General features: G+C 47.4%; 1 protein-coding gene across 2 annotated transcripts in view; it reads left to right on the forward strand.

Annotated features, from left to right (window-relative positions):
- Window positions 1–16070, forward strand: part of rdh5 (retinol dehydrogenase 5 (11-cis/9-cis)) — a 29174-nt gene that overhangs the window by 10171 nt on the left and 2933 nt on the right. For both annotated transcript variants that reach the window (XM_072567117.1, XM_072567118.1), the window contains 3 exons: window positions 8579–8909; window positions 12697–12955; window positions 15104–15267. In XM_072567117.1, coding sequence (XP_072423218.1) covers window positions 8579–8909; window positions 12697–12955; window positions 15104–15267 — 754 coding nt within the window. The remainder of the gene's footprint in view (window positions 1–8578; window positions 8910–12696; window positions 12956–15103; window positions 15268–16070) is intronic.

Below are 16070 nucleotides of genomic sequence, written 5' to 3' on the forward strand. Positions count from 1 at the left end.
GGATGTCACCGGGACTGGAAAGTTTGGGTTTATAAGGAGAGGCTGGGTAGGCTGGGACTCTTCACACTGGAGCGTAGCAGGCTGAGCGGTGACCTTATCGAGGTTAATAAAGTCATGAGGGTCATCACTTAAGGTGAATAACAAAGGTCTTCTCCCTAGGGGACGGGAGTTCAAAACTAGAGGTGGGAGGAGAACGATTTAAAAGGGATCTGAGGGGCATATCTTTACACTGGGGATGGTTCATGTGGGGAATGAACTTTATGAGGAAGTGGTGGATGTGGGTACAGTTACAATATTTAAAAGGCATTTGGATAAATACACGAGTAGGAAAGGAGCAGGCAGGTGGGACTAGGTTAGTTTGGGGATTATATTCAGCATGGACTGGTTGGGCCGAAGGGTCTGTTTGCGTGCTGTATGACCTGAGGCGTTTAGCCAGTCTGGATATGTGTATCTCTCCCAGTCCGCCAACACAACTGAAAGACAAGTCCTGTTTCGTCTTAAACCTTCCGATCCCAATCGATTCTAAGCTCCTTGTATTTCTGAATTCTGAGCACAAAAGGATTTGTCTGAGAGTCTCTGTTAAGTTAATCCTAATGCAACCTCTCGAGTGTGGATTTAGATTTCAGCCACTAAATCCCATGGAAGTAGCACATTGTTTCAAGAAAGGAATTACTTCTAAGCTGCTCTCTGAAGTGCATTATTAAGCAAGTTAAACAAGCTGCAGTTCTGAAGGAGAGTTGGACCAGACTTTCTCCACAGAGACGGCCAGAGTTTTTCCAGCATTCTCTGCGCCTGTTACAAAACAAGCTGGGTTTGTGCAGTTCCTGATGCTCTCCACAGTTTACAGGGCGATGGAGTAACTTTAAATCTTCTCGCTAATTTGTCACAGTCCTGTCCATTTTCACTGGGGCACTGCCTATGTTTCAGGTAACTCAGGGCTGATCAGGTCCAAGCCGATGATTTCAGTTGTCAAGACCTTGAGCCTTTAAGGTCAAAGAAGCAGTTGTTGTGAGTGATGCACAAATTTGTTCCTCTGAGACAGGTAAGAAGGGGTAAGATTAAGGAACCTTGGATGACGAGAACAGAGGAACTTCTCGTCAAAAGGAAGAAGGCAGCTTACGTAAGGTGGAGGAAGCAAGGATCGAGCACAGCTTTAGACGATTACAGGCCTGCTAGAAAGGAGCTCAGAAATAGACTGAGGAGAGCCAGGAGGGGGCACGAAAAAGGCTTGGTAAGAAGGATTAGGGAGAATCCAAAGGCGTTTTACTCATACGTGAGGAATAAGAGAATGATCAGGGAGAAGGTAGGGCCGATCAGGGATAGTGGAGGGAACTTGTGTGGGGAGTCTGGGCAGAGAGGGGAAGCCCTAAATGAGTTTTTTGCTTCGGTTTTCACCAAGGAAAGGGGCCTTGTTGTGAATGAGAACTTGGAGGAGCTGGGAAACAGGCTTGACCAGATCAAGATTGATGAAGTTGATGTGCTAGGAATTTCGGAAAACATGAAGATTGAAAAGTCCCCAGGGCCAGACCAGATTTATCCTAGGCTGCTCCGGGAAGTGAGAACGGCGATTGTTAAAACTGCTGGCAAAGATATTTGCCTCCTCACTCTCCACAGGAGTCGGACTGGGGGATTGGAAAGAGGTGAATGTTGTTCCTCTTTTCAAGCAGGGTAATAGGGAAATCGCTAGCAATTACAGACCAGTCAGTCTTATGTCTGTGGTCAGCAAGGTTTTGGAAAGAATTCTGAGGGATAGGATTTATGACTATTTGGAAAAGCATAGTGTGATTAATGACAGTCAGCATGGCTTTGTGAGGGGCAGGTCATGCCTCACAAATCTTACTGAGTTCTTTGAGGAGGTGACAAGACAGGTCGATGATGGTTGAACAGTGGATGTGGTGTATATAGACTTCAGCAAGGCATTTGATAAAGTTCCCCATGCTAGGCTCATTCATAAAGTCAGGAAGTATGGGATACAGGGAGATTTGGCTGCCTGGATTCAGAATTGGTTGGGTGACAGAAGGCAGAGAGAGTGGTTGTAGATGGAAAGTATTCTGCCTGGAGGTCAGTGGTGAGTGGGGTCCCACAGGTCTCTCTTCTTGGGCCTCTGCTCTTTGTAGTTTTTATAAATGACTTGGATGAGGAGGTTGAGGGGTGGGTTAGTAAATTTGCAGATGACACAAAGGTTGGAGGTGTCGTCGATAATATAGAGGGCTACTGCAGGCTGCAGCGCGACATAGACAGGATGCAGAGCTGGGCTGAGAAATGGCAGATGGAGCTCAACCTGGATAAATGTGAAGTGATGCATTTTGGAAGGTCGAACTGGAATGCTGAATATAGGATTAAAGACAGGATTCTTGGCAGTGTGGAGGAACAGAGGGATCTAGGTGTGCAAGTACATAGATCCCTCAAAGTTGCCACCCAAGTGGATAGGGTTGTTAAAAAAGCATATGTGTTTTGGCTTTCATTAACAGGGGGATCGAGTTTAAGAGCCGCAAGGTTTTGCTGCAGCTCTACAAGTCCCTGGTGAGACCACACTTGGAATATTGTGTCCAGTTCTGGTCGCCCTACTATCGGAAAGATACAGAGGCTTTGGAGAGGGTGCAAAGAAGGTTTACCAGGATGCTGCCTGGGCTGGAGGGCTTGCCTTATGAAGAAAGGTTGAATAAGCTTGGACTTTTCTCTCTGGAGAGAAAGAGGAAGAGAGGAGACCTGATCGAGGTGTACAAAATAATGAGAGGAATAGCTAGAGTCAATAACCAGAGACTTTTCCCCAGGGCAGGATTGACTGGTACGAGAAGTCATAGTTTGAAGATATTAGGTGGAAGGTATAAAGGAGACGTCAGAGGTAGGTTCTTTATGTAGAGAGTTGTGAATGCATGGAATGGGTTGCTAGCTGTGGTGGTGGAAGCAGAGTCATTGGGGACATTTAAGCGACTGCTGGACATTCACATGGAGAGCAGTGAGTTGAGGGGTGCGTAGGTTAGGTTACTATATTTTACATTAGGATTAAATCTCGGCACAACATCGTGGGCCAAAGGACCTGTTCTGTGCTGTACTTTTCTATGTTCTATGTTCTAAGGAAGGGCCTAGAGTAAAAGCAAACCAAGCTGATCACATATGAGAACTGTTCAAACTTGAGCAGAAACACGTGGACAGATTAAAGAAAAGCAACTCTTGAGAATTGGAATTGTGGCCATCTTAAAGCTGCTGTAAGGTCAGTTAGAAAGCAACTGTTAGAGAAATAGTGAAATCCACTTTAGATACTAAAGTATGTCATGCTGCCAATAGAGAGAGAGAGAGAGAGAGAGGACTTATACACTTAATGGTAAGTTCCTGGGGAGTGTTGTTGAACAAAGAGACCTTGGAGTGCAGGTACATAGCTCCTTGAAAGTGGAGTCACAGGTCGATCAGATAGTGAAGAAGGTGTTTGGTATGCTTTCCTTTATTGGTCAGAGTATTGAGTACAGGAGTTGGGAGGTCATGTTGTGGCTGTACAGGACATTGGTTAGGCCACTGTTGGAATATTGCGTGCAATTCTGGTCTCCTTCCTATCGGAAAGATGTTGTGAAACATGAAAGGGTTCAGAAAAGATTTACGAGGATGTTGCCAGGGTTGGAGGGTTTGAGCTATAGGGAGAGGCTGAACAGGCTGGGGCTGTTTTGCCTGGAGCGTCGGAGGCTGAGGGGCGACCTTTTAGAGGTTTACAAAGTCTTGAGGGACATGGATAGGCTAAATAGACAAGGTGTTTTCCCCAGGATAGGGGAGTCCAGAACTAGAGGACATAGGTTTAGGGTGAGAGGGAAAAGATTTCAAAAGGATCTAAGGGGCAACTTTTTCACGCAGAGGGTGGTGCATGTAAGGAATGAGCTGCCAGAGGAAGTGGTGGAGGCTGGTACAATTGCAACATTTAAAAGGTATCTGGATGGGTATATGAATAGGAAGGGTTTAACGGGGATATGGGCCAAGTGCTGGCAAATGAAGCTAGATTAGGTTGGGATATCTGGTCAGCATGGGCCGAAGGGTCTGTTTCCCATAAGTGGTGGTGGTTTAACCAGCGGGTCACCTCAATCAAGGGGGGAGAATTTGAGAAGGAGAGCCCTTCATGGTGACCTCAGCTAGCTATGACCCCATGCTGTTGGTGTTACTCTGTGTTATAGACTAGCCATCCAGCCAACTGAGCTAACCAACTGCCCAGCTGCTCGGGGACTGCATAGGGCAGCACGAGATGGACTTTCAGAATGTGGTGAAGGTTTGGAGCAACGTTTCCTCCTGTAGACTGTGGTCAGGCACCAGGAATGCAGGGAGCTGTTCACACTGTGCTTGTTAATGTCAGGGGAGAACATCCTTGAAAAGATTAAGAGGTCTGAAAGCACATTGAGCGGCTGGCTGAGGCAGCATCTTCCCCCGCAGTAACTGAAAGATTTGTGAATGCTATTCCGCTGTTTGCTGACATCTAGGGGCCATCGCTGGCAGGAAATTAGTGTCACACAATGTTCAGAAAAAACAGTCAGTCAGAAAATGCTGCAACCATTAGCTTGATGTCAGTTGGGGGAAATTTGTGAGATGGGATTTTTAGGGTACTCCTTGTAACAGGTCATGCCTCACAAATCTTACGGAATTCTTTGACAGTGACAGACTAAAGACAGTCAGGAGTAACCTCTGGACAAGGAAGTCAGGATTTATTAATCTGATGGAATTTTTTAAAGAGATTACCAAACTGCTGGTAACCCAGTCAGCATTTGTAAACAACAAATGCGGTGGGAGTGATGGGCAAGTCCTGTGTTCGACTTGGGGTTACATCCTCTTCAGATAGTTCCTGATCAGGATTTGTGCGGGGAGCTTGGGTGTTGATGGTGCACACATCACGGTCCGCACTGCTCTCCAAAACCTTACTGAAAAGAAAAGGTCACTACCCCAGCCAGACACACTGGAGAAATTATATTTAATATTGACGAAAGTAGCTTGGTACACATTGGTCGGGCTAGTGCCAAACATATATATGCCATGCTGGACTTGAATGTAATATTGTACTGATCTCTGAAGATTCGTGGTCAGTGATGAAGTCCTATAGAGAAAGCAACCAGTGCAATCGGCTGTAAGTAAAATACAAAACGTTAGTGACCCTGAACAATGCCTTCGTGGGGCTCCATTTAAATATTGTGTCCAGTTTTGGCCCCTCAAGCAGTAGAAGCTATAGAGGCCCTAGTTATGGCTAGCCTAAGAACACCTAGCTATTATAAGTGAGGGGCTGGGCCTATTTACCCTTAGGACTTTAAACAAACTTGGTTATATCATAGAGTGCTACAGGCCCTTCGGCCCAAACTGGTCCATGCCAACCAAAATGTTCATCTGTGCTAACCCAATTTCCCTGCACTTGGCCCATCTCCTTCTAAGTCAAGATTAGAGTGGTGCTGGAAAAGCACAGCAGGTCAGGCAGCATCCGAGGAGCAGGAAAATTGACATTTTGGGCAAAAGCCCTTCCTGATGAAGGGGCAGTGCTCTGAAAGCTGCTGTGCTTCCAAATAAACCTGTTGGACTATAACCTGGTGTCCTGTGATTTTTAACTTTGTCCAACCCAGTCCAATACCGGCATCAGTTTAATAACATCCTTCCTATAGCGAGGTGACCAAACCGAACACAATACTCCAGGTGCGGCTTCACCAACGTCCTGTACAGCTGCAGCCTAACTTCCCAACTACTCTATGTTTAAAATCATAAAGGGGCGTGTGGACAAATGATTGAAATTGCATAAGTTTTAACTTGAAATAGATAAGTTGAAGAGAAATCACATAAGCACAGAACCAGGTTCAATGATGGGAGGAGTTTTCAAAAACTCAAAGAACTGTGCATTCGGTTGTGGCTAATCCAGGTGGGTATGTTTTTGACGCAGAGTTAAAACTGAGACTCTCCTGGAGATGGCTGAGCTGGCTGCTTTGTTGCTCCATGGACTGCGCAGTTCATTGCAATTTCCTGGCTTTGGGAGAGGAAGGATTTTCTTTTCGCCCTAAACTGGCTGAGGGCTTTTTTTAAAGTCACCCGTTCGAGGTGCGGGGGAGAAACAGGGCAGGGGTTCCAATGCTTTGCATAGATGTTACCTACTCCTTGTGGCAGCGAGTCCCATATTCAATGGGAGGATGTGAGTCATTATAGTATGGCTGGATGATCACATGGGGCTGAATGGTCTCCATAGGAACATATGAATTAGGAAAAGGAGGAGGCCATTCAGCCCCTTACGCCTGCACCGTCATTCATTTTGATCCTGGCTGATCTAACTGTGGCCTCAACCCCATTTTGCTGTTTGTTGCCTGTAGCATTGACTCCCTTGTCGATCCAAACTCTATCTAACGCATTCGTGACTATACTCAACAGCTCAGCTCGCATTGCTGTCTGGGAAAGAGAATTCCACAGATTAATGACCTTTGCAGAGAAAAATTCTCCCCAACCCGGTCCGACCTTATCCGTGTTTCACTGAGGTGTCAGCTGGTGCCACCCAGTATCGTTGGCAGAAAACTGGCAGTAAACCATGTCCTGCCCATTTACGAGCTCTTTAACCTTGACTTAAATAATTCTGGAAATCAGGTCCAATTCCTCAGCATGTGACCAAACCTGATCACACAACGCACTATGTTCAAGGGTCACATGAGATGCATAAAAAGAAAGTCTTTGAGCTGCCTGAAAGCTTACCAGGGGCCCTATAGCCTATAGGCAGAGTTCTGGAACATTGTAAGTCAGCTGAGAATCTCGCGTAGAAGGAGATTAGTAAGTCATGAGCTCCTTACAGTCTGAAGAGTAAGCGCCGAGTGGCTAAAGGCTGGAAATAATGAGGCCCCTCACAGGAGCAGAATCTGAATGGGAGAGCTGGATGGAAAGCACAATAGTGAGCTTCCTCTGATTCAAAATCCAAGAACAAAAGCTTGTAATACAGGATGCATGTTTTCACCTCATTTTAAATTACTTTGATTTTCTTTTGGCAAACTACAACCAGACGACCGTCCCACGTTTTCACGATTGTTCAGGCATCTGGTGTTGCCTTGGTATGTTCTCTTGTACACACGTACAAACAGGTTCAAGAACAGCTTCTTCCCCCCCCCCCCGTTATCAGAATGGATCGCTCAAATGCTGATGTTGGTCTCTCTCTCTGCACCTTCTCTGTGGCTGTAACACTGTATCCTGCACTCTGTTCTGTTATCCTGATACACTTGTCTGCTTGTAAGGCACATAAGACAACACCTCTCACTGTGCTGAACTACTCGTGACATTAATAAATCAAATCAAATCAAAATTGCAATCTTTGCTGTTTTATCTTGTTTCTCCGAGACACCAATTATGTAAATTCATCTGTAGGTGATACTTAGAGAGATGGGGACTGGGATGATTTTATACAGAACCTCTCTGATTTGATTTTTTGATATCACTTTCACTGTCTGCCGGATATACTCATCCCAATATAGGAAGCTGCATTTAAACTAGACAAGAATGTCCTATATCCTATTTTCTGCCACTTCTGGATCTTAATCACTGCTCAATGAAACAGTTACCCAGCCTTTACTTTGGGGGGGAGAAAAAAAGCACTTCTTTTTAAAGCTGTTAATGGGATGTTGACATTGCTGCTAGGCCATCCCTAATTGCCCAGGGGGCATTTTAAGAGTCAGCCACATTGCTGTAGGTCTGGACTCACACAGTAGGCCCAGACCAGATGAGGTGAAGGACATTAGTGAACCCAGATGGGGTGTAATGAATTTCACTTTCGCCATCTGCCATGGTGGGTATTTGAAACGAGAGTGTGGCGCTATAAAAGCGCAGCAGGTCAGGCAGCATCCGAGGAACAGGAGAATCAACATTTCGGGCATTCCTGATAAAGGGCTTATGCCCGAAACGTCAATCCTCCTGCTCCCCGGACAGTCGCTTGAGGGTGGGATCGAACCCAGGTCCCTGGCACTGTGAAGCAGCTGTGCTAATGACTGAGCCAGCTCTGGGAGTTCTGAAGCACTGGGGCCAGTAACATTACTAACCACAGCCTCCCTAGCTAAAACAAGGCATCTTTGCCATCTATGCTGGACCCTACTTTTTCTATGTTTCTGCTTGCCTTTGAAGTCTGTTGAAATGATTTTGCAAACTGTAGTCACACAAGATGCCGATGCCTTCCCACACCGGAGGGAGCTTTTCATTTCTTGGGGCAGAGCAGGGCTCAAACTGGGGACCTCTGCTGGTTTGGAGGTCTCAGGGGGTACACTGAGGGGTGCATTGGCCAAGTAGGCCTTTTTGGGGCAGCTTCTATGGAGTATTCCATGGAAAAGGAGAATGATGATAGAATCATACTGTAGAATCTACACTAACACCAGTTTGCTGCATTAGGCCCAAGGCCTTGAATATATGAGTGAATATTGGCACTTTCCCACCCAGCCAGACCCCCACCACCCTCTGGGGGGTGGGGGGGTGGGGGAAGCCATTTTGCTCCAAGGCCTTCGAAACCTTAAAATGGCACCCCCCACCCCACCTTGCCTAACGAGTGTGATTTTGTGCTGTGAACTTGTGAGCGGGTCCCTCTTCCTTATGATTTGGTCTTGTTTCCCCTCAGCCTCTTCAAACGGTCTCCATGTGGGTGTACCTCCTCGCTGCTGCTGCTCTGCTCGCCGTTTGGTGGCTCCACCGAGACCGTCAGGAAGTCGGGCAGGTCAAAGACAAGTTTGTCTTCATCACCGGCTGTGACACGGGCTTCGGCAACCTCCTGGCAAAGCGCCTGGTGAGGCGAGGGTTCCGCGTCCTCGCTGGCTGCCTGACTCAAAAAGGAGTGGACGGCCTTCAGAGCAGTAACACGTCCACGCTGAAAGCCATCCTCCTGGATGTGACTGACTGTAGCAGCATACAGAAGGCAGCGGACTGGGTTCAGGCAGAGGTGGGAGAGAAAGGTACCTGTCAGCTTTGATTTTTTTTCTTCTTCAAAATAAGCTCCTCCTTAATGTGAGGACACAGAATCAGTCTCCTCTCCTCTTTTTAGCGTAGGGAAAAGAGCAGAGTCCTTCACTTCCACACTGATCCAGCTCCTTCAGAGACAGCTCTCAGAGTGAGCAGGATATCTGGCACTCCTGATTTTTTTTCTCTCTCTTGTTTTTTTTGTTGTTCAGGTGTGAGAGACACAAGGTATACAAATCTTTATTCAATTCCCACCACCAGGAAGAAAGGAAATACCCAAGTGACCAGTGACAAGCAGTGCCCTTCACATCAAAGGGCAATGCTGTGTGATCAAAACAGTGAAGGGGAGGGTAGGGATTAAATCAAAATAGAGTTGGAGGGGGGAATAATGCACTCCACTCCCTGCGGCGCCCACCTCTCCCTGAACAACTCCAGGGTGTTGGTGGACACCGCGTGCTCCTTTTCCAGGGACACCTGGGCTCTACCCGTCAACTTTTAATGTGTGGACCTTTAGGTTAACCTTCAAGGAGAAGGCCTGTTCATTTAAACACAGGAGGGTGCTGCAGCGAGCAACCACAGGCAAAGCCCCCTTCGGTTCTTGCGTCACTTTGCCTTCCAATCACCAGGAGTCGGAGGCTTGCCTGATGTTCCCCAGAGGAGCTCCCCCAGCACTTTTTGGGCGGCAGGTTTGGAGGTGGGTTGGCAAGAAAATGGTTTTCTCGAAAAAAAAAGGGTTGGGGTGGAGTCCAGAAGTTGAGGGCATAGGTTTAGGGTGAGAGGGGAAAGATTTAAAAGAGACCTAAGGGGCATCTTTTTTCACACAGAGGGTGGTACATGTATGGAATGAGCAGCCAGAGGAAGTGGTAGAGGCTGGTACAATGACAACATTTAAAAGGCATCTGGATGGGGATGTGAATAGATTAGATTAGACTCCCCACAGTGTGGAAACAGGCCCTTCAGCCCAACAAGTCCACGCAGACCCTCTGAAGAGTAACCCATCCAGACCCATTTCCCTCTGACTAATGCACCTAACATTATGGGTAATTTTACATGGCCAATCCACCCTGACCTGCACATCTTTGGACTGTGGGAGGAAACCCACACAGACACGGGGAGAATGTGCAAACTTTACACAGACAGTCACCCGAGGCTGGAACCGAACCTGGATCCTAGGTGCTGTGAGGCAGCAGTGCTAACCACTGAGCCACTGTGCCACTCCTAATAGGAATAGGAATAGGAAGGGTTTGGAGGGATATGGGCCAAGTGCTGGTAAATGGGACTGGATTAGGTTAGGAAATCGGGCCTGTTTCCATGCTGTACATCTCCATGACTCTGTGACTTGGGGTCTTCCTATCTCCTCTGATTTCCACAAGAGGTGGCTTCAGCATTGCCCAACCATTGGTGGAAAGCCCACTGAGGTCGTCAATGGGGATCTTCTCTGGGCTTTCCAAACGTCCAAATGATCGGAATTACCAGAGCACGCAGAGCTTGGGGAAAATGTTCACGTCTACTGTAACAGCAGAGCATTCGGAATACATTGTAAGATCAAGCAGAGTTGGCATGGGATCATAAAGTGTTCTAATCACAGATTCTTGTGCTTCTGGACTGGGGACTTGACACAAGGGATCTGCAAAAGGACACAGGCAGGTTAACTGTGTGGACAGGATTCTTAGGGAACATGACAGGGTAAATGCAAAAAGCTTGTTTCCCATTGCATGACAGTACAACCAGAGGGCATTGTCTCCAAGTAAGGGATGGCCCTTTCATGACAGAGATGAGGAGAGGTTTCTTCTGTCAGAGGGTAGTGACTCAGAGGGTAGTAGGGGCGTGGAATGCCCTGCCTGCAACAGCAGTAGTCGCAACCTTTACGGGCATTTCAATGGTCATTGGATAGACATATGGATGAAAATGGAATGGTGTAGGTTAGATGGGCTTCAGATTGGTTTCACAGGTTGGCGCAATATTGAAGGCCGAAGGGCCTGTACTGTGCTGGAATGTTCTATAATGCCTGAGAAAATTATTCAGGTTCTTTAGGGAGCTACCAAACAGGATAGGTAAAGGGGGGAAGGCAGTGGATGTAACATATTTGGATTGTCAGAAGGTAAAGGACAATACGTTAGGCTCCTTTATAAGGCCAGAGCCCACGGTGCTGGGGTGGTATTTTAGCCTGAGTGAAGACAGTTCTCCTCATCAGTAACTCCTCATTCTGCTCCTGGAATGCCTGGCTGCAGCCCCTCTTCCCAGTGTCCAAACTCTGGAAGTAGTTTTTGACAATCTTCCCTGGCTGTTATCCTTAACACCTCAAAAGCTTTGTTCAAATCGAGGATTGGCCAACTAATAAAAGACGGAGAGTTTGGATAAGGTGGGGGGGGAGAGGTGGGGGTGCTTTCTGAGGGTGACACAGGGATCAGTGCTGGGGCCACAGTTATTTACAAACTATATTAATGACTTGGATGAGGAAAGTAAATGTACTGTAGCCAAGTTTGTAGATACGACAAAAATAGGTGGGAAGACAAGTGGTGCGGATGGACACAGAGAGTCTGCAGAGGGGTACTGACAGGTGAAACAAGTTGGCAAAAAGCTTCAATGAGATCATGGCTGATCCAATCATCCTCAAACCCACTTTCCTGCCTTTTCCCCATACACCCTTCATTCCCTTCCCTGATTAAAAATCTGTCTGTCTCTGCCTTGAACATACTGAATGAGCCAGCCTCGACAGCCCTCTGTAGTAAAGAGTTCCACAGATTCACTCCCCTCTGGGAGAAGACATTCCTCCTCATCTCTGGCTGAAATATGTGACTCCTTACTCTGAGATGATGCCGTCTGGTCCTAGACTCCCTCAAGGGGAAATAACCTCTCCCCATCCACCCCCCCACCACACCCCCAGTCAAGCTCCCTCAGAATCTTGTATGTTTCAATCAGATCGTCTATCATTTCTTTGAAGAGAGTTCCAAACCTACACCGCACTTGGATGGAAACATTGAAACATAGAAACTGGGAATAGGAGTAGGCCATTTGGCCCTTCCAACCTGTACTGCCATTCAATCTGATCATGGCTGATCATCCAACTCAGTCCCCTGTTTCCACTTTCTGCCCATACCCTTTGATCCCTTTATCCCTAAGAATGATATTGAACTCCTCCTTGAAAAGATTTATGAGTTTGGCCACAACTGCTTTCTGTGGCAGGGAGTTTCACAGGCTCCCAGCTCCCTGAGTGAAGATGCTTCTCCTCATCAGTAACTCCTCATTCTGCTCCTGGAATGCCTGGCTGCAGCCCCTCATTCCCAGTGTCCAAACTCTGGAAGTAGTTTTTTGACAATCTTCCTTGGCTGTTATCCTCAACACCTCGAAAGCTTTGTTCAAATCACCATTCCGTGTGAGTTGCTTGTTATTTGGCGACGAGGGGCTGGGGAAGCAGAGCTGATAACAGGAAACCTTCTTCCTCGTGTTGATCAGGGTTTCTGCCAGCGGGAGTGATGAAAAAGGGACAAGTGAGTACATTGCGAAACCTGAGAAACTTAACAGGTCTGGCAGCAAGAGAGAAACAGAGCGAACATTTTGAGTCGAATATGATCCTTCCTCTGCATTTCCATTCTGAATAAGTCATCTTGGAGTCGAAAGGTGAACTCTGGCTTTTCTGTCTTCACAGATGCTACCAGACCGACTGAGTTTCTCCAGCGCCTTCTGTTTGTAATTCAGATCGCCAGCTCCCTCAATGTTTTGCTTCCGTTATATTTCCAAATCCTGCTGTTTCCTCAAAATGTTGTCCCCTTTCCCTGACAGGCCTGTGGGGGTTGGTCAACAACGCCGGGAGAGCCATTCCCATTGGTCCAACAGAATGGATGAAGATGGAGGATTATTTAAAAGTGCTGAATGTGAATTTGTTGGGATTGATGGAAGTGACGCTGACCTTCCTGCCACTGGTGAAGAAGGCCAGGGGCCGGATCGTGAACGTAGCTAGTATTCTGGGCAGGATATCGCTTGCTGGGGGTGGGTACTGCCTCTCCAAAAGTGGTGTGGAGTCTTTCTCCGACAGTCTGAGGTGAGCTTCTCCACTCCTGTTCACTTCTGTCTTGCGCAGTCAGATGAGAAAGTCTTTGCACGCCTATTATTCCTAAACCACACCAAAGGGCAGAAACGTTCATCAAAAAAGCAGCCTGACCCGCTTCATTACATGTACTCGTGGTTGACAAACCAAAAATTTTCAAGGGACCTGAGTTGTCACGATGGTTCACTTTCAGTTTTGTTTCGGGCCGTGGCATGGTGGGAAGCCCCAGGCTAATGTTCTCAGGACTGGGTTCAAATCCCTCTGAGGCGAACGGTGACTTTGCGATTCAATAGCAATCTGGAATAAAAAGCTCAGCTAAAGGTGGACAAAGTTAAAAATCACACAACACCACATTATAGTCCAACAGGTGTATTTGGAAACACTAGCTTTCAGAGCGCTGCTCCTTCATCAAGTAACTAGTGGGGCAGGATCATAGGACACAGAATTTATAGCAAACAAATAACATTGTCAGGCAATTAAAATGATATATTGAACAAACCTAGATTCAATATATCATTTTAATTGCATAACACTGTAATCTTTTGCTATAAATTCTGTGTTTTATGATCCTGCTCCACAATTACCTGATAAAGCAGCAGCGCTCTTAAAGCTAGTGCTTCCAAATAAACCTGTTGGACTATAATATGGTTTTTAGATTAGATTATTTACAGTGTGGAAACAGGCCCTTTGGCCCAACAAGTCCACACCGACCTGCAACCCACCCCCCAACATTTACCCTTCACCTAATACTACAGGCAATTTAGCATGGCCAATTCACCAGACCTGCACATCTTTGGACTGTGGGAGGAAACCAAAGCACCCAGAGGAAACCCATGCAGACACGGGGAGAATGTGCAAACTCTATACAGTCAGTCACCTGAGGCGGGAATTGAACCCGGGTCTCTGACACCGTGAGGCAGCAGTGCTGACCACTGTACCACCGTGCTGTGTGATTTCTAACTTTGTCCATCCCAGTCCAACAGCAGCCCCTCCACATCAAGGCTAAAGGTGACCAGTGTCCATTGGAGTAAAAGCCCAACTGGTTCAGTGATATCCTTTAGGGAAGGAAATCAGCTACCCTTACCCGGTCTACACGTGACTCCAGACCCACAGCAACATGGCTGACTCTCAACTGCCCATCTGGGGCAATTAGGGATGGGCAATAAATGCCAAGGACGCCCACATCTCCTGAATGACTAAAACCGGTCAAATATTCTGCCTGTTACTGCTGGTTGGGTAAAGGCCGTTGTCACAGTTGGGATGGTGTCAGTCCAGTCCCCCTCTCATGCGGCGCTGTCGGGACGTCGCGTTCTCAAGTTGCTTTTGGGTGAATTGAGCACAAACTCGGGCCGACACTGCGGGACTGAGTGAGGTGCCAGGGTAAAGTTTCCGATGAGGACTGTGGTGATATGCGGGGTGCGTTGCATCTCCGCACTGCATCAGCTCACGCCTCTTGGAGGCTCTCCGATGTTTATCACTCCCCCCCCCCCACCCCCACCACACTCCGCCCCGGCCACGCCTTCAGCTGCTGAGACCCTCCTCTCCAGAATCGCGTGCCCCCCCCCAAGTATAACTTTCCTTCTGCAAACTGACCTCTCTGTCACCTGACAGAGTGTGAAGCATCTTGGAACCTTTGCACTGCATTTAAAGGTGCCACATAAATGCAAATAGCTGTTCCAAAGTGCAAATGCAAATAGCTGTTCCAAAGTGCACATGAATCGATAAAAGGCTTTTCAGAACAGCCTGCTGAGAGAGAAGAAAAATGTTTCCTCATCTCCGTTTTAAATTTTAAAACAATGACCCTAGTTCTCGATTCTCCCACAAGAGGAAAGAACCTTTCCACATCCACCTGGTCAAGTCCCCTCAGGAGTTTATATGTTTCAATTAAGTCACCTCTGACTCTTCTAAACTCCAGAGGACACAGGCCTAGCCTGTCCAACCTTTCCTCATAAGGCAATCCACTTGTTCCAGGGATTAGTCTCGGAAACCTTCTCTGAACTGCTTCCAACGCATTAACACCCTTCCATCAGTACTGTACACACAACTTAAGTGTAATCTCCCTACTCTTGCATTCAAGTCCCCTTGTAATACAACATTCTATGAGTTTTCCTGCTCACTGACTTTCCCATTGTGTTTTATTAGGCGGGACATGCAGCATTTTGGCATCCAGGTTTGCATCATCGAGCCTGGCTTCTTTAAGACAGCTGTGACGAACCTGGAAGGCATCGAGAATGACCTGCAGCGTCTCTGGGACAGACTTTCTCCTGAAGTCCGAGAGAGTTACGGACAGAATTACTTGGCAAAGTGTAGGTATTCAGCCTGACAGTACCAACACCGCTCTGGTTCTGAGGGTCAGAAATTGGGCAAGGTTCAGCAAGTGGCATGAGAGAGGGCATCCTCCCAGTGGGTGAATGCAAAATGACGTGAGTGACAAAGAGGTTGGGTGTTCTGTTCATGCTCTGGGTTAGTACTCTCCCTGGTCAGTCAATGATTGAACATCCTAACCTTTATTCTTGGAAGCCCTGGACAACACCAGTTGGGGTGAGGCCAGTTAGGGTTAAGGTTAGTCAACGCAGGGCATTGAATGCAAGACTTGACCCATGTTTGTACAGCTCAATGCCACACTGCCCTTACCAACTGTGGCATCTTGACTGGTGGGTGGACTGAGTCGCAAAGTGGTGTGGCGCTGGAAAAGCACAGCAGGTCAGGCAGCATCCAAGGAGCAGGAGAGTCAACATTTCAGGCATAAGCTCTTCATTAGGAATGTGGGAAGGGGGGGGCTGAGAGATAAATAAAAGGGTGGGGGTGGGAATGGGGCTGGGGGAGAGTAGCTGGGAAGGCGATAGGCAGATGCAGGTGGGCAGTGATAGTGATAGGTCGGAGAGGAGGGTGGAGTAGATAGGTGGGAAGGAAGATGGACAGGTAGGACAGTTCAAGAGGGCGGTGTCAAGTCAGAGGGTTGGTTCTGGGATGAAGTTGGGGGACAGGAGATGAGGAAACTGGTAAAGTCGACGTTGATGCTGTGCAGTTGGAGGGTCCCAAAGTGGAAGATGAGGCGTTCTTCCTCCAGGCGTTGGGTGGCTTGGATTTGGTGGTGGAGGAGGCCCAA

This window comes from Chiloscyllium punctatum, chromosome X (assembly GCF_047496795.1).
Source record: "Chiloscyllium punctatum isolate Juve2018m chromosome X, sChiPun1.3, whole genome shotgun sequence".
Lineage (NCBI taxonomy): Eukaryota > Metazoa > Chordata > Chondrichthyes > Orectolobiformes > Hemiscylliidae > Chiloscyllium > Chiloscyllium punctatum.